The sequence below is a fragment of the Vulpes vulpes genome, chromosome 2, assembly GCF_048418805.1.
Source record: "Vulpes vulpes isolate BD-2025 chromosome 2, VulVul3, whole genome shotgun sequence".
NCBI classification, from domain to species: Eukaryota; Metazoa; Chordata; class Mammalia; order Carnivora; family Canidae; genus Vulpes; species Vulpes vulpes.
The window spans coordinates 52,118,878-52,146,499 of record NC_132781.1 but is presented as its reverse complement, the minus strand read 5'-3'; the positions used below and the strand labels follow the sequence as shown (position 1 = coordinate 52,146,499).

At 42.0% G+C, this 27,622-nt stretch overlaps 1 protein-coding gene across 2 annotated transcripts in view; it reads right to left on the bottom strand.

The window, feature by feature from the left end:
- MED27 (mediator complex subunit 27) overlaps positions 1 to 27,622 on the bottom strand; it is a 197,266-nt gene that overhangs the window by 110,739 nt on the left and 58,905 nt on the right. For both annotated transcript variants that reach the window (XM_026009550.2, XM_072748293.1), the window contains exon 3: positions 19,984 to 20,114. In XM_026009550.2, the coding sequence (XP_025865335.1) occupies positions 19,984 to 20,114 (131 nt within the window). The remainder of the gene's footprint in view (positions 1 to 19,983; positions 20,115 to 27,622) is intronic.

Here is a 27,622-nt window from a genome sequence, read left to right as displayed (position 1 = left end):
CTCTTAAACCATAACCCAGAGGCACTAAAAGAAGAGCCTGCTTTCTCTTCTAAGACAATTCTGACAGTTTTTCGTAACTGCTACTTGTACCCAAATATCTTCAAGGCAGCCATACAAAACAACAGATGCTTGCTATGCTCAAGTACAGCTGCATTTCAAAAATTGCAGGTGCCATCAGGGACCTAAGTCTGCACCTGTTGAGAAATACCCTCAAATACCACCATTCAGAACTTACCTTTTTGGGAGCCTTTTTTGTTTTTAAAGATAGCATGGAGCCTCATCAGCATGGAGCCCAACAGGGGCTTGAACTCATGACCCTGAAATCAAGACCTGAGCTGAGATCAAAAGTCAGATGCTTAACCAGCTAAGCCACCCAGGCACCCCCAGTTTACATTTTAAAGCAGAACTGCTATTTCCACATTCTCTAATCCAGCCAGGAACCCATTAGAAAACAAGTTTAAAGATCCTAATTTTGTTAGTTGCTGCAGAAATCCAAAGCAGCCTATTTTCTAATTCACTATTAAAAGCAATAAAAACACTTTTGATACTTATCCCTGCCCACATTTCTCAAAGATTTGAATCAAATTCAGGAAGGGTAAGGGGCAAATGTGAGTCCTATAACTAACTGATTCATCCTCTCACAGAAAGCCAGGGTATTCACAACCTAACTTCCTGTTTTAAGGTACCACACTTAACATATATAAATTAATAATTTTCAAATTAAAATACAATAAAATACACAACACAAAATACATAAAATGGAATTTAATTTTTCTTGAAGGTTCAGGAAGGAACTCATAGATCTTTTCAGTGTCTTGGATTCATTAATTATTACTAACCAAGACATTTACCAAAAATGCCTGTTAGGAGTGCTTTTAGAAGTCCATTTGGTGACCTTTGTTACAACATTTTATTATTGTTCATTGCCCAAATCCCATGACGTTATCTGGAAAGAAAACAATGTCCTCCCATGCATAGTGTGTGTGTGTGTGTGTGTGTGTGTGTGCGCGCACGCGCGCACATATACTCAGAAAATATACATGCAAAGGGAGACATAATTTTGCCTGAGTTTAATAAAACAAAGAAAAGCCTCATTCCTGTTCCCACCACCATTAACAGAAATCTCTGCACCTCACAGGACACAGACATGGAAGATGATGGCATGCAAATAGGGACAAAAATCTGTAACATTCTAATCTATCAATACTGCAACTCTTTGGTGCCCATTCTTAAAAGGAACACATATTCACACAAAGATAATTCCTGCAGAGCCCGCCTCCACCACAGAGCCCCTCACTGCCCCTCCTTGGAAGCCCAGCAGAACTCACTGCCCACAATATTCATTTTATGAGTCACGCTATTACTATAAATAACAATAATCATAATAAATGAGCAGCCAGTGCTTACCAAGTGGTCACCATATGGTGGATACTGCACTCCTGCCCCATGATTATCCCTCTTTTACCAATGAGAAAATGAGGGGTGACGGAAGTCAAGTAACAGCCGTGAGGCACACAGAGAGTTAATGGGAAATCCTGGGTTCAGACCCAGTCGACTCAATAACTTGCTTTTTTAATCTACTTCCTTGTTTATTTTCATACATGCTATGTTCTAAATCCCCAGCTTGACTGTGAATTTCTAAGAACAAGGGCTCTCTGTATTCCTCACATAAGTTTGCTGATAATAAACAACACAGTAGTTTAACATCAGTTGGTATTCATTTAAAAAAAAAAAAAAGCAAAGCTTCTTTTTTGCAAACCCTTACCATGTGGGGGGTGGGGGGGGAAGAGGGAGGGCCTGGGGAAGAGGTAGGAATTAAGACCAGTATTCTGGATCTTAGCCACAATAATAGTCTCATAGAAGAGGAAGGTGTGGCAGACAAGGAGACCACCTCTCAGATCCCCTTGAGGAGGAAGGCCTGGTTGCCCAGCTGCGGAGTGTGTAGTCCCTCCAGCTGTCAGCTCATTCAGTGTCAGTATCGGTTCAGAGAGCCACTTCTCTGTATTGACACTAATTCCCACAAACCTGAAGCTTCATCATATCTTGCCCCCAACCCCCACTGTTGAGCATAGGGCACTCGAGGGAGTCCTGGCCAAGGTCTGGCTTAATAGTGATTCCATCCACTGGCTCTACAGACCCATCTTGTGGCACACTACTGAGATCGATATACTTGGCAGTTGGCATGATCACTATATTAGGTCCTTGGTCTGTGGAGTATGACCTACCAGAGTGGGGAAGGCCAAGAAGTCTGATACTACCCTGGCCTGTCCCACTCCTATCCCCCAGCCAAGACAGTAAATCAAAAACAATACTGCATCTCAGAGCACTGGCAGAGGCAAGTGCCATCATGAAGGATCCAAAAGATGCAGAAGCAGGGGTCTCCATCATATCTGCTTATTTGCCAGTCTGACCCCTACAGAAACCAGATAGATTCTGGAGGAAGACTGTGGAGCATAAGGAGCTCGACCACAGAGGCAGCCCTGATCCTGGCCACTGTGTCAAATATGCCATCTTTTCTGAAGTAAAATAATACAGCCTCTGGTCAAACAAAGCCACTGACTGAGTGAAATGCATTTGTTTCTATTCCAATCAAAAAAGAAGATCAGAAACAGTTCATGTTCCATGGAACACAGAATACATTTATAGTTCTGCCTTAAAACAAACTTTTGCCCTCCTGGATGTCTAGACATCCCTCAGATCATCCCAGTGATTCATGACATCAATGACATAATGTTGATTAGGTCAGATGTGCAAGAGGCACCCAAGTCATCAGAGGCCTTGGGAAAACACATGTTATGTCTTCCACATCCATCAAATGTTTAGAGATCCAGGGGCCAGACACATGCCAGGACATCTCATTATTGAGAGACAGATTTCTCACAAGCCCACACATCTGCTGGGCTGAGAATGTGAAGCCCCGACCACTCTTTATCTGGAATGTCTCTCAAGGCTGTGTTTGCAGTGAGCAGGCTTGAGGGATGAGGTAATAACTCCGTAAATAAAGAATAGGCTTGCTTACAGGCCGCTATAATGCAGTGGGTTCCCCAGGCTCAGAGTTCCCTCCTATGATGTAACCCACTCATCCATCAAGCCCCCCCTCCCCCACCATATCAATCCTATGGGAATAAGGTATAAAGAGCCAAAAGGATCCTACTGACACTCTGCTCCTTTTGCTAGGACTTCTGCCAGCATCCATGTCACTGTGATAACGTAACATTTTAGCTTACAAGGGGGGAGGGAGGAGTAAAAGTCTTTAGTTTCATAGTTTTAGTTTTTCATAGTTTTTAATACCTATCCAAAGTAAAACATGGATTGTTGCATTTTGCACCTCTTATCACAAGGAAAGAAGCCCAATGCACAGTGGGCCTCTCTTGGTGTTGTCCTAAGGTTGAGCCGGCCCAGTAACCATCAACTCTAAGATGGAAGCAGCACATGTCGGGGCTGAACACAAGCAGAACCAGGGGCTTAGGACCCCATAGCAGCCACCAGGTGGGCCCAGCATTTCTCCCAAAGCCCATATCTACAGTCGTCTAGGGGACCCCATACAATCAACAAAAGGAAGAGGGAGAAGTCCACGCTCACGTTGTAGATAAGCCACTGTGTTATGTGGGCACAAGGCAACAATGCCTGGCAGCTATACTGCAGACTCACTTGGGACGGTCAGGAAAGACAGCGTGTGGGGCAGGGCAACAAGGTCTTAGCCTTGTATGGAGAAATAAGTGACAAAGTTTAGATGATATATAGACTCACAGGCAGTGGTGAGTGGTCAGAATGTTGAGGGTCTAGAAGAAAAGACTGGAAGGAAGCCTCTCACAGGGAATGTCCACTCCAGAGATCTCCTGGGTAGACAAGGCTTTGTCAGGCCTGTGTCACAGCTGACCGCCCCCCACTCAAGCATGCTTCTTCTGCTTTTCTCTCACAGGTGTTGATCCTTACTAAATAAACTGCATCTCCAACTCCATCTCAGCATCTGCTTCTGGAAGCCTTGGCCTGGGACAGGGGTGAATATGAGGCACGACTCTGTCCTGTATGGCTCAGATGCTGTGGCTTCTGGAGTCTCAATGCCCATCCACCTAGTGCCATTACTTCCCAGTTGGGAGATGGCACAAGTTCTGAGCCTCAGTGTCATCAAGGAGAGTACCAGAACCTCTCAGAGGACAAATGAAAATCTAAATAAGTGCCTTTCGTACCGCTTTCCTTGTTAACCAGTCCTATGGTGGTTCCTCCCTCACTGTAGATTCAGTTTGGTTGGTGATCTCTCATCTTATTCCTTTGAACTCTGAGTCTATAAATCTGGGCTCATTTGTAGAACAGAAATAGCTGTTCCTACTGGCTGATAGAGTATTGCTTTTCTGCCAAAAAGCAGTGCTAACAGGGCAGAGCTCCAGGGCCACAAGGAACGCTGAAGCAGAAAGCTGGAATTCTTAGCACACAAATGCCGAAACCATCCTCTTCCACCTGCAAAGAACCAGAGTCAACGGGCCATGTGGCTTCTGCCTGCTTTGCAAACAAGACTCAATAAGAAATCAGTGAAGTATCCCACTCGGGGAAATCTCAGAATAGCAAAACAGGGATTGCGATTCTATGGTTCCAACCGAAACACTACCTATAAAAAAGACACAATTTTTTAATATCCTGGTTGTTTCTCCCCCCCTCCCCCTTTTCCTTCCCTATCACTCCCACTCACCTAAGAGTGGGACACAGTGATAGAGTATTAGCCAGAGCATTACAGTCAAGAGGTTCTGGTCCTGACTCTGCTACTAATAAATCTTTGTGACTTCTTTGTGAAAAAGATTTCCCTACCTGAAGTGGAGTTTCCTTCACACTGAAATGAAGGCAGAGAAGTAGCTGTCTCCTGGCTCTTCTAGATCTGAGTTTTCATGACACTCTAGGCATGTCCCTCAACAGTATCAGAGGTTCCTCGGTAGGGAGGACAGCACCACATACTGTCTAAATGTCTGGTGAATAAATTGCTTTGAACTACTTGGTCTTAGGAGATCTTTTTTTTTTTTTTTTTTTTTTTTTTTTTGTTTAAATAGGAGATCTTTAAATGATAAGTACCCTTTGTTAAAAATAAAGTACCAAAAAATGGGGAGAGGGGAAGTTATTCATAACAACCTAGTCTAGTTCCCTATCTGACGTGTAAAGTCACATTTGGTGCATGCCATGCTATGGGAGTGGGGGGTACATTCTAATGAACAAGAAAAGATGGGATTTCTGGTGAAGATAAGGAAAAGGAATTTGGAGGCTTTACTTATTTCAATTATTTTATTTTATGTTTCCCAAGGTGCAAAAATCCACCAAAAAACCCAAAAAACAAGAAACAAAAAAAACTCCATGTATTTTGTTATATGCCAGATAGGAAAAGAACATCTTTCTGGAGCTACTGTGCTTGGGATTTATGTTGGCTTAATCAAAGGACAAAAACAAAGGGAACTTTACTTGAGACTGTGAGGATACTGTCTCTGGGGCGCTGAGATATAAGTGCAGGAGCAGATGAGTGGGGTGGGAGTTGCAGAGGGGACCAGCCACTGAATTTGTAGTTAAGGATCCTTAAGCTTCTCCACTGCAGACATGAAGCCCCAGCAAGTCTTACTCTTTGTGTGGGAAGAGGCAACTACACAAAGAGAAAGCCCCTGGAGCCAAGAGCTTTTTGGAAGAGCTCCAAGCCATCTATGTAGGAATATCTCTGCCTGAGCCCCAGATACAGTAGAGTAAGAGAAGCAGAGGGGCATGAGAAGCTTCAGCTCAGGAATGCACAGCAGAGGCCATCTGTGGGCAGGGAACACAGGGGAATCCCAAAAGGCTGTCCTATTCCATTTTTATGTGTCCACCATGATTAGAGACTAGAAACTAAACAAGTTTGATCTGAGACTCAGGCCTGGTAAAGTCTCTCATGGTTACCAAAGAGTTAAAAACAAGGTTTCTAGAGACAAAGATGAGAGGGGTAAGGGAGGACACCTGCCTTAGGAGGAGAGGCAGGGAACATGCCTGGGTCTGTGGCCCACTTTCATAGCAGTTTTCCAGTCTTCCAATCACATCACAGCACACATGGAAGATGGCATCAATAAGACCCCATGGGGATAAGCAGCTGCCTGGACCCCAGCAAGTCTCCTTGGGAACAGCAGGGAGTGGCATCTCTTCACCTCTCTGGGAGGTGGGCTCCAGGAGAGCAAGTGGGCAGAAGAGTGAGGATGCAGGGATGGTCTTACTTGGCAGCTCCCACTTCTGTCTTCACAGCTTCTTGCCTCTGCCCCTTCCTGTTGACTCTTTTTTGGGGATACCAGGTAGTGGGCCTGTTGTAGACTGTTCTAATAGGAGACACCAGCGTTGTATTTAAGTCCATTTATGGGGAATTTCACTCTTCCAAGTCCACATCCTCCAGGGAGCCTTTCCTAGTTCCCTAGGGTCAATTTTATGTCCTTCTTTTGGGTCTGAATGGCCTCTTGTCTCTCCAGGACAAGGAAGGTTTACTCACGCCTGACTATCCAGTAGCTAGCATTATTGTCATGGATTTATCTGCTGAATTTTAAAAAGTATTAAAAAGCAGAGCAGACTGCAAATAAATACCAATTAAAGATAAAGAGTAGCAAGAGTCTAGACTCTGGTGGCCTACCAGAAAAATCAGGACAAACTAAATTAAAAGCCTGTTCCCAGCACCAACCAACTCTAGACTCATAGCTGGTATAGGAAAGAAGATGAACAAGGTGGAGAAACACCATGAAACATTCAAGTAAAACCTAGAAGGTCCGGACTCCAAGGTGTTCCAGTCCTTGACTATGATTTCCTCTGAATTCCCCACAGCAACTGGTGGAATGATGAGCACACAGGAGATATTTCACAGATACTCACCAATCAATCAATATGTAAAAATTTATCTATGATAGATCTACATTAAGATCTTTTCAAAGCCACCAAAGTATCTTTCTCAAAAATATCTTCTCATGTAACAGACCTCACCCTTTTCTCTGCACTTCACTGAAGAAGATATACAGATGGTAAATAAGCATGTAAAAAGATGCTCAACATCATTAGTCATTACAGAAATGTATGTTAAAACCACAACGTGATACTACACACCTATTAGAATATCTAACATTAAAAAGACTGAGCAGGGATCCCTGGGTGGCGCAGCAGTTTAGCGCCTGCCTTTGGCCCAGGGCACGATCCTGCAGACCAGGGATCGAATCCCACGTCGGGCTCCCGGTGCATGGAGCCTGCTTCTCCCTCTGCCTGTGTCTCTGCCTCTCTCTCTCTCTCTGTGTGACTATCATAAATAAATAAAAATTAAAAAAATTAAAAAAAAAAAAAAAAACAAAACATAAAAAAATAAAAAAATAAATAAATAAATAAAAAGACTAAGCACTCCAAGTGTTGTTGAGGATGTGGAACAACCAGAACTACAACCATTTTGAAAAACAATTTGGCAATTTCTTAAGGTGTTAAACATACACCTACCACATGGCCTAGATATTGTATTCCTAGGTGTTTAGGAATGAAAGCATATGTCCATGGAAAGATTTGTACATGAATATTTATTTGCAATAGTAAAAAACTAAAAACAACCCAAATACCCAGCAACAGATGAATGGATAAACAAAGTGTGGTCATATCCATTCAATGGACTGTAATACAGCAGTAAAAAGAAATGATCTACTGATACATGGAATACAGATAAATCTCAAAATAATTATGCTGAGTAAAAAAGTAGCATTAAAAGAAGTATATACTGTATGATTCCATTTATATAAACTTCTAGAAAATGCAAGCTAATCTATAGTTGACAAAAGCAGCCCAGTAGTTACCTGGGAATGGAGCTGTGGAATGAGCAGGAATCACAGAAGGGCATAAAGAAATTTTCTGGGGGGATACCTGGGTGGCGCAGTGGTTTGGCGCTTGCCTTTGGCCCAGGCCGTGATCCTGGAGTCCCGGGATGGAGTCCCACATCGGGCTCCCTGCATGGAGCCTGCTTCTCCCTCTGCGTGTGCCTCTGCCTCTCTCTCTCCTCTGTGTATTCTCATGAATAAATAAATAAAATCTTTAAAAAAAAAAAAAAGAAATGTTGGGGGTGAAGAAAATGTTCATTATCTTGATAATGGTAAGTAGGGCAATGATTTCACAGGTATACACATATGTCAAGTTTTATATGCTTTAAACACGTGCAACAAAGCTGTTAGAAAATGTAACACACACACAAAAAAAAGAAAATGTAACACAAGAAGACTACACATCAGATTTGCAACGAACTGAAATGTATGGTTCTGATTTACATAAATAAATTGAAAAATGTCTTCAACGACAATGCAACATGCTTAGAGATACTAATTTAATGAGAGGGACCAAACCACGATATAAAATTAAAAATCTACCCAAAGAGGAAAAGTAAAATTATCTCCAGTCTGTCTTTTCTGTGGACCCAAGGGTCACGGGCTTAAACTGGTCAGGGACACATACTGGCAGCACTGGTTGCATCTAGGAGCTGATGAGGAAGCAACCAAGTTAGGCTCCACCATCTTCTGAGTTTTAAATTCTAGCAGGTTCCCATCTGTGGCATTAAGCCATAAGCAATACGCTTTGCCAAGTCTCCCCACAATAGTCATTCCCCTTGTCCTAGAGGTGTTCTGATGATGGTTCTCATAGTACCCATCATTGGGTACATGACATAGTACGAAGATACCCCCCATCCCTGGAATGTCCCTTACACCCCTCCTGAAGCAGTGGTTCTGAATCTCAAATGCAAATAGGAATCCTCCTGGGAGCTGTTTAAATGTATCAATGATGGGCCCTTGCACCACAAAGAGTTCCCCATTTGATTGTAATGTGCAGCCCAGGCTAGGAATCACTCACTGCTTGAAAGGCCCCCTCATCTCTGGAGAAGGGGGGAGTCCCCACATGTGGCTGGTTGGTCCTTCTGCTTGGGAATCCATCTAGTCTACTACAAGCATACCTCATTTGACTGCACTTGACTGTACTTTTTCTAAATTGAAAGTTAGTGGCAACCCTGCATTAAGCAAGCTTATCAGCGCCATTTTTCCAGCAGCATTTACTCCACGTCTCTATATCACATTTTGGTAACTCTTGCAATACTTCAAGCTTTTTCATTAACATTATATTCATTACGGCAATCTGTGATCAGTGATTACAACTCACGAAAACTCAGATAATAGGTAGCATTTTTTAGCAATAAAGTATTTTTTAATTAAGGTATGTGCACTGTTCTTAGGTAATAATGCTAGCACACACTTAATGGAACTACAGCATAGTGTAAACATAATTTTTATATGAACTGGAAAACCAGAATTTTCATTTGATTCACTTTATTACAATATTCGCCTTATTGCAGTGGTCTAGAACCAAACCTGCAGTATCCCGGAGGTATGCCTATACCACCCGGCTAGCAGAATGTCCCCAGAGTGAGAACCGACCTTGATGGCTCATCCTAAGGACTAGCGGGCTTGAGCTCAGAGCTTAATCTAGGTTGAGAAGCTGCTTCCAAACAGAAAGATGACATACTACACAAACTTGGGGAGATGATACACCTAGCATCTCAGGAAGCTATACAGAAGAAAGTATAATCTGAGCTAAAAACAGGTTTTTTTTTTCACATTTTCTTATTAAAAATTCCTGAATGAGGACTATCAGAGGGACTAGTGTCACCAGATCAAAGTCCACCCTGCCCTAAGAGCCTCAAGCTAAGAGACAAAGCCATTTCCTACTCAAGTCTTTTCTCAGCTTACTGAGATCACTGTACTTGTTAGAGCTCATGAAACAGATTTCAGCATAGGTGAACAGAGAATCTGGCTCACTGCTTCTTGATCACTTATAACCCTAAATAGAGACTTTCTGGACCAAAATCTATGGGTTACTAATAGCCTACATGGCAGAGAGAGACAACGAAAGAGACCACCAAAATGACTTTCTATTAAGAAAGAACAGAAAGACTTAAAACACACACACACACACACACACACACACACACACACACACAAAAACAGTTTCAGTTCCCAAAAGCATTAGATGGGAGTGACATAGTACAAAATATTACCAATCCTGAGACTCTGGCTCTTTGTTAGGCAAAAATGGATTTTAAAAATCCAAAGAGGGAAAAAAAAGATCCAGCTTATATGTGATGAGCTGTACTACACAACCAACCATTTCTTCTCTTCCTTCACCAGTAATGGTCAGAGTGATGTCATAACCACACTAGACAGCTGTCTTCCTGGAAAAAAATCACCTTGGAAAGGAGAAATGCAATTAGCGGATACAATGAAATATAATTTTCAAACTGATGCTGTAGGCTGCCACATTTGACTGGGTGCTTAATGGCCAAGTTCTTTATTATAGTTTTCTATTTTATACAATTTCTCTTTGATTCAGTATCTGTGGAAGACACTGAGACTTAAATTCTAGTTTATGTCACACTAGGTCTGAGATAAACACAGAGAGAGGAGCTGAGAGTGAGGTCAGGACTAGAACCAGGCAGTAAGGGGCTGAAGTGCCACCACGACAGACAGGGAGGATGTGGTAGAAGGGCTCCTCCCTGGCTCCTCCCCAACGGACCTCCACCCGGATTCCCTCCTCGATCCCGGCAGATTCTATCCACTCTTGAGACTTCTCCTACCACCCCTAAGGAACAGATTACCAAAACTATTTCTCCAACAACAAGGCAAGTTGCAGATGTATATTTTAAAAACATTCATTGTGAAAATGTTCGAATACATATAAAAGTAGATAAAACAGTATAATGAACTCATCAACAGTATTATATTCTCTTCCCCCAGTTTCAAAGGTTGGTAGCTAGTTTTATCATGTTCTCCTCACCCCCATCCCCATTCCCTTTCTGAGAAAGGGGGGAATGGAGACACAAGACCCTCATATCATTTCACTCAAGACCTATGAGTTCCTCCAACTTAACATGCTTCAAACAGAACTCACTTTGTTTCTCCTGTTTATGAACAGCATGACTTCTGCACTTTCAGAGTTGTAGCCTGATCAAATGAACACCTAGCCCATAGAAAGTGTTTGGTCAATGCTTATAATATAAAAAGTATAAACATACACATTCACACAAACGCACGTGCACTTGTACATTAACATGTACGTACATACAGACACAGGAGGGGACCAGACAGCATAAAGCAAAGGCCCAGACGGAGGGTCTAGCTAATAAGACAGGATCCAGGACTTCCTACTGGCTTCCTGCCATAGGCCAACACTTCTGAGTATGGGAACCCTCTGGCTAAAGCAAGACAGCAAAGTAGTTCTGTCCATCGAAAGTATGACAATCCTGACATGGTACAGATTTCAGTGCATGGCTATTAGTAGAACTAAATATGGTTCTCTCAAGGGGAGAGAAGGATCTTTTACAACATATATGCTAATGAAGCACAGCGACAGGGAGCATTTAAAACAAAATGTCCCTATATTTATTCTCCATAGACAGATTTTTACATTAATATTTATGAGGGATTCCTCGTTTATTTCTCCCAGAGATTTTTCTCCTGCCCGAAGAGAGGGGATAAAAGATAAGTAACATGAACCAATTATCTTTTAAACAGCTACAAAAGACTACCATATTTATCTGCATTCTGCTACTTGATTAATCTTCCTAATATACCACCTTCCACACACCGGCCCCTGCTCATGAGCCCCCAGGTCCCTCCACTCCCTGCGGGCACATGCTGCAAGGCCTCTGCCTGGCTTTCAGATCCTGCTTTGCTGCCTGAGCCTCCGGAGCCAATCTTATCCATCCTCACTCAGCAGGGCCTGATCAGCACCTCCAAATCCTCCCCCCACTCCCCGCCAAGATATTTCTGTCGGTCCAAATGGCACCTGGTTCCCAGCCTTTTAAATACCCAAGCTTTACACTTCCAATTTACTAAGTACCATGAGCAGTAAACATCTTGTAGAAAGATGTTCTCACCCTTATCAGCCAGCAGTGGGGGTGGGGGAGTAGCCCTGAGGAGCACTAGCTTGTAGGACTGGTTTGTTCAGCCCTCAGTGCCTGAGACAAGCCCAAGCAGGAAAGGGGAGGAGGGAGCCCTGGCTCCCAAGGAGTTTCCAGTCTAACCAAAACACATGGCAGACAATGAGTGGCACATGCCATGGAAGAGCCACAAAGTCAAATGTCACAGCAGTTCTGAGCTGAAGGTTTCTTCCTACCCAGTCACTGGATCCCATTTTTCTGTCCCCCGTCAGTGACATACTGACAGACACACTTCCCTTCTCTACCTGCCAATAGCAGGAGCCCATAAGCACACGTGAGAAAGGACACTGCAAGGACTATTTCTGAGGGTGTCTCCTCTGAGCCCCTAAGTGAGAGACTCTGAAGAGCGAGGAGTGCGAGGAGAGCGAGGCGAACAAGGCAACTGCACAGACACATAGGAGGACGGCTCTGCACCACTGGCCTCAAAATGCCTTTTGATTCTATTTCAAGGCAAATGGAAAACAAATGTGAACAGCAACAAGAAAGCAGAGGGAGCAAATGAAATGGTGCTTGGGCAGTTAAACTTTTATAATGCAATCGGGTAAGGCCTGGACTCTGAGGCCAGCAGGGCAGGCTGGCTCCATGGAGCTTGGGCCACAGGGGGCTTCTCTTCATCACTGTCCAGCTGGCCTGCCATGTTCTCCCCACTTTCCTAGTCACAATTACAAAAGCTTACAAGAGCCAGACACACTCATTTCCATCAGCCTTTTAACCTTCATATGGAAAACTATAAGTAAGACACTGAAAATAACTGTGGACCAAACGGGGAGACAACGAATTATGGGAGTGAAGATCCCTGTGCCGGTAACCCCTCCTGTATACATATTCCTGTCCAAGCTCAAGACCCCCGGAGAGATGTGGGTATATTTTTCTGGGATGGGGCCAGGACCTCTCACCGTTCCTGAGGCGGCACCAGGCTTGTAGGGAAAAGGCAAAAGCAGCACTGAGTCAGAGGGCTTCGACACGACTGACGTGAATAAATGAGCTTCTGCCAGGCTGGTTATTGGAAACTGATCTCTTCCTTATTAATATGGTCCCGCAATGGAGACAAAGATTTCTCCATGTTCTAGAATGCAAACAATGTTTTAATCTTTAATTATATTCTCAATTTCAACTCTTCTGGAGAGTTACAGCCACCAAGGCCTGGGATTATTTCTTTATTACACAGCCTCTCAGTGGTATTTAATGAATATTGTTACTTAATACGTGCCGGTAGGGGAAAGAAGGATTTAGTGAGTTCCTACCCAAGTTTTGATGACTTTTCCAAAACTCGGGAAATTCACAACCGCCAAGTTCTCTACCTCCTTTCAGGGATACTCCATACAGGCAGCACACTTGCTCTGCTCACCCGCCCAAGCTCAGGAAGAGTCAGACTGTGGAATGAGCATCCCTGGAGAAAGGAGTTCAGAACACAATACTGCGCGTTTCTAAAGCTCATGGCAATGAACCAGTGTGCTCCTCGCTTGTGGTTTACTAACTGTTGGTCTGCTCAGAGGCAAACTAAACTCCAGTAAGAAGAGATGCCAAATATTCTTGCTCAGGGCTCCCATCTTCGTCTACGTTGAAGAATTTAATATCAACATATTAACCAAATTCTGCCCTCAACAAAATATCAAGATCCTCATGAAGCGAACCAAAGTGGAAGTAATCAGGAAGAAAATCAGATCCCTGAAAGGAATCACATCCATAGTCATGACTCAAACATCTATATCAAGATTTTCGTAATGGCACAAGCAACTACAGAAACCCAGAGCTTCATTATCTGTGTGGCTGAGGGAAAAAAACATGTTAAAAAAAAAAGTCTTGAAAATCAGCAACAGAAAAGATAATGACATAATGGCCAAGAAGCTACAGGAAGAGGCTCTGGGTTTACTGCACTTCACCCTGGCAAACATTCACCTTGCTCAGTTTAAACATCAATGACCACGAGAAGCTCCCACCCTCATTCATCACTATTGCCAAGGACAGATTTATGCCACTGCTCTGCTCTCCGTGATTCCTGTCAGTTTCACATTAAGCAAAAGACAACACGAGCCTCTGCCTTTCAAGAACAGGAGCAGCATTTACCACACACCCTGGAAAGAATTCAATCATGTGTATAAGCACCGTGTGTAATTTCAAGTTGATGATATTTCTGGGAATTAGTGTACTAAGTGGGGGCAGAAAATGAGCCTCTATCCGATAAATTCCCATAGCCAAATTAGAGGCCCTACCAAAGGCAATCTGTTGTTCAAACACTTGCACCCCTAGGTGTACATGCTGTGCCATTATCCCTGCTATCTCCTGAATTGGTGGCATTTCTTTCCAGCAACACTTATCCCTGCATGCTGTTTTTGTGTTGCTTTTGTTACTCAAACCTGAGGCAAGTCATCTAAGACCAGGGGTATGAAGACTCCCTGCGCTCTCAAAGGTAGGAGTTAATACTGAAACAGATGCAACATGTTGAGGAGATGGTACTGGAAGATGCCAATGAACAGGAAGGAACACCAATCAGCAATAAAATGGAATGAACCACTGACACAACATAAATGAATCATCAAAACATCACTTTGAGCAAAAGAAAACATGTTCCACATGACTCCATTTATGTGGAGTTCTAGAAAAGGTAAGACTAGGTTATAGGTATAGAAATTAGGACAGTGGTGGCCTGATGGAGAAATTGGAGAGAAGTTTTTGGTCAACTCTTTCCAGGAGTTCCACTGTCAAGAGGAGAGAGGAGGTGGGAGCTGGAAGATGTGGATTATAAGCCAGGTATTCCCATAGGAGGCGGGTTTGGGTAAGCGGGTTTGCGTACTCCCGTGAATAAACCAGGAGACAGGGAAATCCTGATGGTGTGGGACAGAAAGGAGAGAAGTTGATAAAGGGCTTGGAGTAGCTGAGAGCATGGACCTAGTGGGCAAGAGGAAGGGCTGTCCCTGGCTGGGAGCATGGACGCAATGCCTCCCAAGTGACTAGAGGAAAGGTACCCTATGAAAAGTGCCCTTAATTTAGCAGGTTGGACCTTTTCACGAAGGATAATGTGACACAAAAGAAACCGCTGGTCTACACAACTTCTAGGGAACTGGGTAATACTTTAAAAAAATAACCTTTGCATAGAACAATTTCTCCCCTCGAATCTAAGTGAGATCGATCATCTTGATGTGCAAAATAAGAACATGTAACTATTCTCTTGCCTCCCTGTCACTGAGAGCCAGCACTTCATCAGGCCACCACCAGGTGTGCCAGGCCATTCGGCTTGCAGATGTGGATTAAAACCTGTATCCCATGTTACCACAAAAGCGCACTGAGCAATGTGTCATGAAGTTGAGACCACTAAGAGAGCACAAGTAAACATGGCCACATCTGACATCTATTAAATACACAGATACCTCAAGATGCAACTTATAGATCAACCAAGTAAGACAGCCACTCTCAGCTGATCTTAATCTTACAAGGGTCAAAAGCCTGATAACATTTACACAGGAATAAGGGACACAACTCCTTTCTGAAAATGACAGGGCCCTTTCTGCAATGGACTCAACGTGAACATTCGGGCATCACAGAAGTGAGGTCACTTCGTCAGTGCCCTCTGAATGCTAAAGCGTGATAAAAGATCTTTAATCATGAACATCTTTGTCTCCTTACAAGCTTCTTTGGAGGAGAAAGATATGAATCATTAATCCCATGAATCACTAATCCTATGGGAACTCAAGGGAAAATCAGAATCTTCAAAGACCACTACTGTTAAAGCCAACTGCATTCTGAAAACAAACACACTGTACAAATCTCCTACATTCTTGCCATGCCTGTGGTCTCAGCACACTTAGGCAGAGCCAGTGGTTTTGTTGCAATTGTCTTACTGCCATCCAAATGCTGACACAAGGCAATACAGAAACCCATCTGTCACTGTATCAACAGGGTGAGTATGGAGCCCAGCCCTGGTCCTCCACTGGAGGAAACTCTTTCCTTAGAATCCTATAAGCCTATGTAAGAAAGCATCGAGCTCTCTTACTAAAGTAAAGCCTCCATTCTTCACCTGGCAGTGACAAATTCAGGGTAAGTTTGGGTAGGCCTCCCTAAGTGGAGGGTCCCTCTCAGCACCCTGCCCATAGGCCTTCTCCAGCACTTCGGGATCATGCCATTAGGACTTGGCACACATTACTAGGATTCTCTGCTACTTGTTTGTTCCTCTGTTTCTGCTCAGAGCTTCCAGAAAGTCAAAATTCTATCTTATTCATCTCCAAATCCCCAGTACAGTGCACAGAACCAAACACTTGTTGGCCCTGAGTAAATATTTGCTGAATAACTAAGTACATGGGGCTTATGGTTTCAGCCATTCTTCCCTCTATGTGATGACTCTCCTCATGGGCAAGAGTGGTGGCTTCAAAATAACAGCCACTAATTCTCTGACAATCCTTCCTTCAAAAGGGAAAGCCTCGTCCCCTCCCCTGGAGCATCAGTCAGACTTAGTGACTCACTTCTCACCAACAGGATGGGGTGGAACAGATGCTCCGTCCCTGGAGGCTAATGTCATAAAACCGATGAGCTCTGCCTGGCTCTCACTCTCTTAGATGGCTTGTCTGGGAGAAGTCCCCACCAGGTCATGAGGGTACTTCAAGCCTCCTGTGGGGCTTGCCTGCCTGCCTGCCTGCCATGTGAACGAGCCGCCCTGGACAAGACCTTCAAACCTCAGTCCAACCTTCAGATGATGCATTTCTGGCTGATACCTGATTGCAATTTTATGAGAGAATGAGCCAAAACCACCCAGCCAAGCTACTCTCAGATTCCTGATCCATGGAAAACATAAGAAATTATGTTTACTGTTGTAAACCACCATGTTTTAGGGCGATCTGTTAACGCAGCACAAGATGACTAATGCAGCATTCCTAGAGGGTTTGGGTGTTGTTTTATAAGGGATTTCCTTAATGACAAAGTTAGTTTATGGTCATGTCATGCCTATAATAAAAATTTTGTAATTAGCAGTGTTCTACAGAACACAACTATAACAGAGCTGATTAATATGCAAATTTAAACGTTCCATAGATAAAATCACACTACCTTCAAGTCTAAAAACTACATTCAATAAATGTTGAGATGTGATACATTACAATACAGTCCTTTTTGGAGGTTCCTTCTTGTTTTTAAACATTATATACGCAGAGAGGGTAGAGAATAATATCCACCAAAACCTTAGCAATAACTTTCTCAGTGTGACAGTATTACTATGTTTTCCTTTTTTGTCATCTTTGGTTTGTTCATGGTCTGCAAAAAGTATATATTACTAGTGACCTATATTTTAATTGAAAATTTTTTTTATGATTCAGAGTTTAGCAGCTAAGTCTTAGTGGTATTTCTATTCCTGCCTCTAACAAAGTAAGTAGCACGTAGTAGGTGCTCCATAAAAGTGCCCTGAATGCCCTTTAGCTATATAGATCCTGCCTACTGGACAGGTCTCTGAAGGGATCCAGGGCAGCTTGAGCCCTAAAGGCTCAATGATGTGAAAAGGCAGCAGTCAATTTTCACAGGAAACAGCCTAAGTATAGGAAATCATTCCGATGTTGTATTCTTAGGACATGGTAACCACTTTTCTCTTTGAAACTAAGTATTTTGAGTGATTTATTATAAATTTATAATGATAGTTGTGAACACCTCCCTTTTTTTGGCACAAGAACAGAGTCTGTTGATTGCCTCGGTGCTTAAAATAGTTTCTAAGTGTCCTCATAATAGCATGTCACCTGTAAACAGGTTTCAAGCCAATGCAAATGAACAAATGGCGAACAGATGGACTAAGAGCTGACTTTTGTCAAGAGAGAGCTAGTAACAAACACTTTTTGGCTCCAGTCTTATGGGACCATTAGAAAGTCTTTCACTTTTTGCCAAACATCTTACCTCAGTAGACAATACACGCAGGGAAAATGACAAGTTACAAGGCCCATTAGACTTTGGAGAGCTGAAAGTTGGAGATCTGCAGGATCACCAAACCAACATACAAGAAACAACAGACACTGTTCCTTCAGAAGTTTCCTACCAAAGAGTGAAAACTCTCAGCCTTGCATCACTCAAAGTGCCTGAAAAAAGTACACCTGTGCATCCACCAGGCAGAAAATAACTTGTTGAAGGGCAATTGGTTATGTTCATCTTAACCTGGAAGCAAATGTTAATCGTGAAGAAAACCTGAAAAATCAAAGAAATGGTGGTGCAAGTATCCAGCGGTGAGGGGAAAGATCCCCAGAGACACCCCTTGGGACTTCCCAGCTCTCTCTCCACTGGCCTCTCTCCACCTAACGTCACCTCCTTGGAGAGGCCTTCTTGAACTACCCAATTTATGCAGTTTCCCCAACCCCATCTCTTACCACCCTATATGTTCCTTTCTAAGCACTAATCATAACCAGAAATTATTATATTAATTTGTTAATTTGTTTAGGGGTGCTTTTTAAGTCTTTTAAATCCCCCAGCAAACAAAAACTTTAGCAAGATGGGACCACATCTGTGTTGCTCATGAGTGTATCCCCACAGCCTAGGACAGTGCCTGGCAGACAGTAGGTACAATATTTGCTAATAAAAGAGAAAATAAATGGGGTTTTGCATAAAGGCAAACAATTGAGTCTCACCTGGAAATACTCCTCTGGACTGGAATTTTTAAAAAGTATAGCTAATCCTTGAACAACAGAGTTTGGAGGTGCATGGGTCCACTTATACATGACTTTTTTTTTTTCAGTACAGTACTATAAATGTATTTTCTCTTCCTTATAATTTTCCTAATAACATTTTCTTTTTTCTAGGCTAATTTACTGTAAGAAAAGAGTATAAAAACATTTAATATATAAAATATATGTTAAGCAATTATTTTATCTCTAGGCTTCTAGTCACTATTAGACTATTAGTAGTTAAGTTTGGAGGGCACCAAGAGTTATACATAGATCTTCCACTGTGCCCGTGACCTCTGCCTTGTTTAAGGTGTGAACTGTAGTTTGTAACTGAGGATGGAACCAAAAGAGGGTACAACAATAGGGCAGGCCAGTCTAGGGAATGTGCTTAAAGTCCCAGCCAAGCCTTTTGGGAGTACTGCCTCAATCAGGGGAGCGTGCACACTCACAAAGAAGCTATCAGCAAAGACTGGTGTATTCGCTTTTCTGATTCCACATGGAGTGAGCCTTGGCCTTCATCTACCAGGGCTTCGAGCACAAAATAACCAAACAGATAAATGGATGACTCACTTGTGGCATATTCAAAAGAGTATTACACAGCAACAAAACAGAATAAACAACGTGGATGAATATAACAGACATTATGCTGAATGAAAAAGAGCTGATAACAAAAGATTACATATTGTGTGATTCCATTTATATGAAGTTAAAGAACAAGTAAAATTAATCATTCAAAGAAAGTGGAACACTGCTAAACCTGGGTCGGGAGGCAGCATGTACAGACTGGGAACATGGGGAGAAGCCCTCATGAGATTCTGGAAGCAGTGGCCACATGTTCTAATCTGGATGGAGCTATGTGGTGGTGTGCACACGTGAAAACAATCACCAAGCTGTAACATTTCTGAACCTTACAGTATTTCTTATCTCTTCTACTAGGAAAAAAGAGGACTCATAGTTTCTGAGTTTAAAAGAGTAAGTGAGCCTAGCACGACTCTAATCCCTGCTCCCCGGATTCTCTAGGTGGCCTATCAAAATGGGCTCCTCCACTGTCTCATCGGTTAAATAAGGACAATTGTACTTATGCTCTGCCAACTTCGGGAATGTGACAAGGAAATAAAGAAAATGCTATGGTATCTTTAAATCCTGGGTGGAAAAGTCACAAACAAAATATGTCAATTATGAACCACATCATAACTACTTCACTTAAGATCTATGCAAAATATGTTACCTGCGTGCTGGGTTTCTAATCTTAGCAGGTACCTTTTCAAAAGAAAGAACAATTTCACAAAAAAATAACTTTCCATTAGCCAAAAATAAGCACCAAGGAGAATTTGCCCAGGACAAAATAACTGTTTCAAACCCATTACTCACTGAGGTGGTAAGACAAGAGTCGTGGGCTGAGCCTTTGGTCTACGTTTAGCAGATACTCCCATCTGGTTAGCAGAACGTTTCAAGGACTGTTGATTCAAAAGGCCAGACGCCAAACCTGCATGGTACTGCAACTGCACAGAGAAACAAAACAAAAGGGGAAGAAAAATACCATTTGGTAAACACAGGCCAAGGGATACAAAACTATCAATACTTGATATATCTTACCCCCTTAGAACATTTTAAATCACTGCAAATGCAGCAGCTAACATTTTGCTTTAAGGAATGTATTTGTAATAGGAAAAGCAGCGTGGACAAGGTTGTTCATCACAGCATTACATAATGATGAACCAGGGACAACCTAATGCCCAACAATAACTGGGAACTTGGTTAAGATGTGGAAAGAAATTTATGACATCATTTTGTTGAATAAAAAACAAACCAGGTTACATTATAAATGGAGAGACACTTAAAAAGACAGTCTCTAAAATGTTAACAGTAATAGGGGTGTCTGGGTGGCTTAGTGGGTTAAGTATGTGAATCTTGATTTGGGCTCAGCTGATTTTCAGGGTCATGAGATCAAGGCTCACATTGACTCCACACTCAGCAGGGTATCTGCTTGGGATCCTCTCTCTCTCTCTCTCCCCCTTACCCCTCCCATTTGTGCTGTCTCTCTCCCTGTCTCTCTAAAATAAATAAAATCTTAAAAAAATTAAAATGTTAACAGTATATTCCTAAGTAGCAGAACTTAAGTAATTTTTACTTCCTTATTTTTCACTACTTTTTTTTTTTTTTTTAAGATTTTATTTATTTATTCATGAAAGACACAGAGAGAGAAAGGCAGAGACGTAGCCAGAAAGAGAAGCAGGCTCCAAGCAGGGAGCCCATGTGGGACTCGATCCTGAGACCGCGGATCATGCCCTGAGCCAGGGGCAGGTGCCCAACTGCTGAGCCACCCAGGCGTGCCATATTTTTCATTACTTTCATTAGTATTAGTTCTGGGAACTCTTGCTTATAATAAAAACCACATAACTGGGTAGTCTACTGCATTAACTTGGAGCATAAAATGGTCTATCATAAACATATGAAACACACTGTGTTGAGAGCCTCAACATTTGGAACCACTGGGCCATTGTCTTCAGTGCTGAAGATACAAGTATCTATCTTAAGAATAAGCTCCTAAAAAAAAAAAAAAAGAATAAGCTCCTGAGTATATCTTACAACAAAGCATACAAATGGATACAGGCTCGCTGAAGAGAACTGGATGGAAAAGTTCATTATACTCTATACATACGTAGCTGGAACAATACAGTTCAGGGAAGGATCAAAATACTCTCAAGTGAGCTCTAGGCCTGCATCCTTTGCTTTGTTCTAGACAAACTGCCGAGCTTCGAAGTTACTCAGGACACATCATTTTACTTCTCTAGACCTCCATTTCGCTATTGGAAAGAGAAGTAACACTGCCTAATTCTAAATCCAACAGGACTTAACATTAAAAAAAAATGCACCTCATTTGAGTTACAATTTACATAAAATCAAAGGCACACATTTTAAGTGTATAATAATTTGATGACTTATGATAACTGTGAAACTGCCACCCCAATCAAGGTACAGATAATGTCCATCACTGCTGAAAGTCCCCTTGTGTCCCACTGCAGTCAGCCTCCCCCCATAACTGCTACCATTCAGGATCTTTTGTTTTATTTTTATTTTTTATTTTTTATTTATTTATTTTTTGGATCTTTTGTTTTAAAATATAACTCATCTTTCTCACTCTTTGCCAAGTGAAGCTTATATCCGATCTGACATCTGACAATGACTGCTATCTTCCTTTTTTAATCCCATACTTTTGTATTTTAGATCTTAAGAGTTGTCATCAATTTCTCAATAGTAAAATTATCCTTGAAAGGTATCCCAATTTTGAACAGATGTAAATAAAACATTCAAATATGAAAATGCCAAGCTAAGAATCTGGATTGAGACAATTTATAACATCCAATATGTTTCTCCTTCCCTTCTCAAATTAGGCAAGGTCCTTCAAACATTTATTTAGAATTAACTAAACATACAAATAGTAATTCACTCTGAAGCTCTGAATCAATTTCTTTTCAAAATGCTCTTCCAAGGCATAGATTTCCTTTGCAGAGTCAGCTACATTACAGTTCATGGTAATGAAACTGGTGACCACCATATCAAAGGGACTGGGCCATGCACGCAAAGGGTAATAATGTTTTGAAAAAATAAATGGCTTCACTTTAAAGCCAGTGGCCTGCATACAAATAGAAAGTGCAAGAAAACAGAACCAACTGAAATGATCTACTTCTTGAAAGTGGCCATAAAAATGAAGATCTCCAGTGACCCAGTAAGACCGAAATGTCTGTGTTTGGAGCATCCATATTGCTTTTTAACAGGCTCTTGATTTACTTGGTCGATTTGCTGTGGGAGCCTTATGGCTGCACAATACAAGACAAAGATGTATCACATTCATAATAAAAATGGACCTCTTCTCAGGGTGGAAAGGGGGGGCATAATTTGGCTTTAAACAACTCATCTTAGACCAATGAATTTTGCTCAAATTTGTTTTTCTCCTACAGATTTCTTAAATGGGAAATCAATGTAAGCAAGGGACAGTACAAGTTTGAAAGACAATGTTTCAAAATGTCAGCGACTTGGGTTTCGATCTTCCCCACCAGAATTTGCAATGAGTGCAATATGCATGGGGCTTTGTGGAATTAAAGGGAAAGACAGCTTGGCAGGGGTCCCCTCCTGGCTCAAGGAATCGTCTCTCCTTTTGGCTCTCCTTCTTCTTTGTATCTTATTAGGGTCCATGCAAGCTCAGCCATTCTGGCCCTGCTGACTCTTTGAGTGGAAGAGTCCTGCTAACTATGCAGAGTGGCAGGGTGATTTTGCGTACCTGGCATCATTTTGATCATTTGCTCAAACAAAAAACCCCAAAGAGCAGAAATGCGTGCGAGGGGTTGTCTATTAAAGGGTTCCGTTAAAACTTCTACCATCTTGGGCAGTCTCAACATACACTGAACCTCTAAGAGTACACGGAGAGGGAAGGACTCCTCTCTCCCAAAAAACAATATCTGCCCTCCAAAACTGACTCATAGTGATTAAGCGACATTGGTTGATCATATATACGTATCCCAGTTTCCAGGAACACAGCTCCGACTGTCAAGATCTATAAGGGGCCCATTAAATATTTACCGAACCATCTTTATAATGGGAGAAAAGGTCAAAGTTAATAAAACTGACAGGCAGATCCTGTCCAACTGGATTTATACATTATTTAAGCACCAAATACTCGATTCCATGAAACACAGTTTAGATCTGAAAAGACTCTTGGAAAATGTTCACTCAGCCAATGGTTCTAAAACAGCAGAAGGGAGTTCAGAGCGAATCCACAAATTAACATTAAGAACATATCACTCCCGAAATGCTGCCATAAGTTTTCAATTACAGGTTCTGTAATATTTTCTATAAAAATGTATTTCAATAAACATACTTTGCTCCAAATGTCTGTGGCATGGAAACAACTCTATTTCAAAAAGCAACTTACCAAAGTTCTAATGCGATTTTTCTACCCGAGATCATTTCTCCACTAACTAGCAAGAATAAAGCGAAAGACAGCAAAAAAGAAAACAATCTATTCTTTTAACTTGTGCATCACACACCTGTTGGGAATGGGAATGTTGGTGTGGCAAGCATGTATTTACCGGTAAACTATCACTCGGTGCTAATAGCTATTTCAATGTTGTTTGGATTTGGAGGGCATTTCTCTCAGCTGCAATTTTGCTATTACTGTCAACTTCCTATTTTCTATAATTGATCTAGGACTTTTCGGTCAGTTCTCAACCTGAAGCCTTGTCTAATCAATTACACCTACTAATTACCTCTATAATGGGGAAAATTTCAGCAACTCATAACCAGTTAGGGAAAACACCTATTAGGAAAGCTTAGATATACTGCATGTTTTCTTTAAAGTAACACTGTCTTGGGGCACCTGGGTGGCTCTGTCAGTTAAGCGTCTGCCCTGGGATCAGGTCATGATCCTGGGGGTCCTGGGATAGCGCCCCGCAATGTCGGGGCTCACTGCTCAGTGGGGAGCCTGTTTCTCCCTCTGCGCCCCCCCCATGCTTGCTTCTCAAATAAATGAAATAAAATCTTTCCAAAAAAAATTTAAAAAGTAACACTGTTTTAGTAATATTAAACATGCAAAAGTGCCAAGGGTTACCATGTAAGGTCCTTGTAAACTCTCCTGTGTAGGCTGACAGCCTCTGTAACCAGCATCCTCTTTGAAGATGTGCTACCAGACTCTGCTACTAACAAGAACCATGTGATCTTACACATCTCACTTCCCTCTCTACAAAGCTGCATTACACCTTCTCCTCTAGCTCTGAAGTTTCATTCCTCTAGGTTTCTAAAGGAGTTACATGGGTATCTGGTTTTCATCATAAAATGGTAAAAATGATGTCCCCACAATTTCATGCAATAAGCTCTACAACCCTTTTCACCTGGATAGCGATTTCTTTACAGAAAACTTCTGAGGCCTAGATTCAATTAGCTTTAATATGTTTCAAATTACAAATAAAAACACATACTGGAAGGAAATATGATTAAGACAAATTATAAAAAACAGGATTCAAATGCAAAGTTTCTGCCTTATGTCTTGGGTTCAGAGAATTAGATGAGCTACGATGTCCTTTGGTCAGCTCTCCACTTGACTTACTGTTTTCCACATTGTTCTGAATGTTTCTCTCTGCTCCAAAACAGATAGAGGCTATGTTTTGCAATGGACAGAAGTTTGAGGAGCAAATAGAAAGAAAATCATCATACCTATCATATTCATATACTAATTAAGCCCGTGGCATTCAATTAGGTCTAGTACTTAAAAGCTGAAACGTATGCTACAACCTCCCTAGGGTCCATGGCACAGCATCTATTCATTCCCAACATTATCCTACCCATGCCATATGGTCTGAATCCTACTTTAAGAAAACCTGACATTCAAAATTCTCAAAATTTATAAGCCAGGTCAACCAAGGTTTGATTCTCCCCACTGTAGAAATCATGATTTCCTTTTCAAAAATCCACCAAAGGTTTCTTTTGGGGGAAGGGAGGGTGTTTAAAAAAAAAAAAAAAAAAGTTCTCCTAACCTTAAAGCATAGTTTGCTTTATTTTTAAAAATCACTTTACATATAATTACATGTGAATTTCTAAGAACACTAGCAAGATACACCAGTACTTCCAGTAACTAAAGCCTTCGGGTGAGGAGTGAGACAGAACTAAGTTAAACAAATACTGGCTGGCTTAGACAAGGGGCTGTGGGAGGGGAAGAAGAGATCAAGAGGCTGTGGAGCCCCACCATCTCCTCCCCCAGTACCTCCAGGCCAGTTTCTCTTCTCGGAACACAGAGCTCCTGCCCATCACTGGAACTTGGCAGCCAGGAAAGGCAGCTTTGTGTTATTTCTTGGTCCAGGAATGAAGCTAAGCTGGCCACCGGGGGAGACATTTCTTGAGGGTGCAGACCTTGTTATTGATTACTCTGTATTCGCAACAGTATCCAGGATAGTGTACTGCATACAGGAGAAGCTAATGAATTTGTCAACTGCTAAATGGACTGGCAGGTAAGTGGAACTGCTATGGGCTGACCTGGCCTGTCACTGGAGCCAACATAAAGAACAGAATGGCCTCACCAGAAAGTGCTCTTAAGGCTGGCCACTTACAGAAGCAAATACACTGCTTTGTAGGGGCTCACTGTCATGGCAGAACCACAAGGTCCTCCTTCCTCTTATTCTAACTGCCAAAAATGGTGGGTATGTCTAAACCTGTATTCAGGTTTGAGTTCAGGAAAAGGTATCTATAGGGACTACACCCGGATGACTTCAAATCAGAGATTTCTAATGTCAGAGAAGGGCCTTGGAGACACCAACCTCCACCACCCCCTCCCTTCTTTATAGGAGAGGAGACTGGGGCCTTACAGAAGTCATTGGCCCAAAGCCACACATACCCTGAGGGGGAGGGAGGCCATTCAGGATCCCCCTGCCCTTGTCCCAGGGGCTGGGGGTGGGGTGGGGTGGTTAAGTGTGCTGCATCTTTCTACCTGGAGGACCTGACATTTGTTACCTCTGCTGCAGCAAGACAGCACAGAGACTCTTCCCAGACAGGGAACTGAGCCTGTGTTCAGGGAGCACAATGTTAGCTAGCATCACTGGCATCTGCTGCCTTATTTGCTTCCTTCACTTGGACCTCTTTTAGGCACTGAGATGTCACATGTTCTTCCGTTCTGATTCCAGTCATGTCTCAAGTGGAGAGTTTGAGGAAAGTTCTAAATTCTAACATTTTAAGGCTTTAATATCATTCATGGCTAAAAACTGTGGAGAAAAGAAATAAAGAAATCACAGAAACCTCAATATTGTCCAAAAACCTAAATTCTAGACTCAGCAATTACACATTTAACCTTCCTGGCATTTCTGCTATTTATTGTTCTATGATGGGGCAACTGTGCTACCACCTAATCTTTTTAATAAATTCTCTTACTGTCCTGTCCGGGTGAGTGCACATGTATAATCTGTTTTTACTTAGGGGTTCTCTTTGAGAATGTGGGTGATACATCATAACTACAATAAAGGACATTGGCCATGTTGTGTCACCTCCCCTGCAGATCCCTGACCAAAACAGCGCTGGTTGGTATGAGTGTGTTGAAAATCCTTCTCAGATACAACGGAACACTCCAGAGCTCACAGCACTGATCTCAGGACAATATGACACATGGATCAAGTCACACCCCATACAGGTGGGATATGCAGATGTGGCAGGGTGGAGTCGGGGTGGGAGTCAATATGAGACTCTCATGCAATCCCTATTTCTTCTAAACCATTAAACTAGAACCAGTATTTGTGCAAAACCAGGAACATTACATTGCCACTTTGAGTTGCAAGACCTTTGCCCCTCATTATTGAAATATATTTTGTTTCCAGCTAATGAGAAAAAAAACATGTATTACGATAAAGCTCTGATTCCTCTTTTGAACATAACCCTAAGGAGAGAAACAAGCAAGCCTGGCTGTTATTAGCCATGCCAAGGAAAATTGCTACAGAAAAATACCATAAATCTAATTGTTTTGCTTAGGGTTTTTATCTAAATATTAGATAATGGTATTAGCTTCTTTCCTCCTTTTATCTCCTAACGCTTCTTTCAAATAGCCAATGTAAAAAAAAAAAAAGAAAAAGAAAAAGAAAGAAAGAAAAACAACCTTAGATTTGAGCGTTTATGGGTAAATGATGTTTTTACTTGGTCAAAACAGCATCAATAAACCATAAGAAGGAAGCTTCCAATTTATTTGCCTATTTGTTCTCTACTAGGAAGCTGGGTTTCAGGCCTTTCAATTACTAGGACAGCAGGACCTGAGTTAGGGCTGTGCTTCTGCCCACCTGTGGCACCATCTACATGCTAAATGCCATTTGGGTTTCTTTTCTCCTGCACATGAACCCTCAATTGTCCAAACTTCAGAAACTGTCAAAGAAACAGAGAAGGATGGGTAGCAGCCTTTTACTTTCTTAAATCTCTATAATGTTTAGTGTCGCTTAGAATGGTGCTCATCCCAGAACTCGCACCTTTATTCACAGGCCTTTCT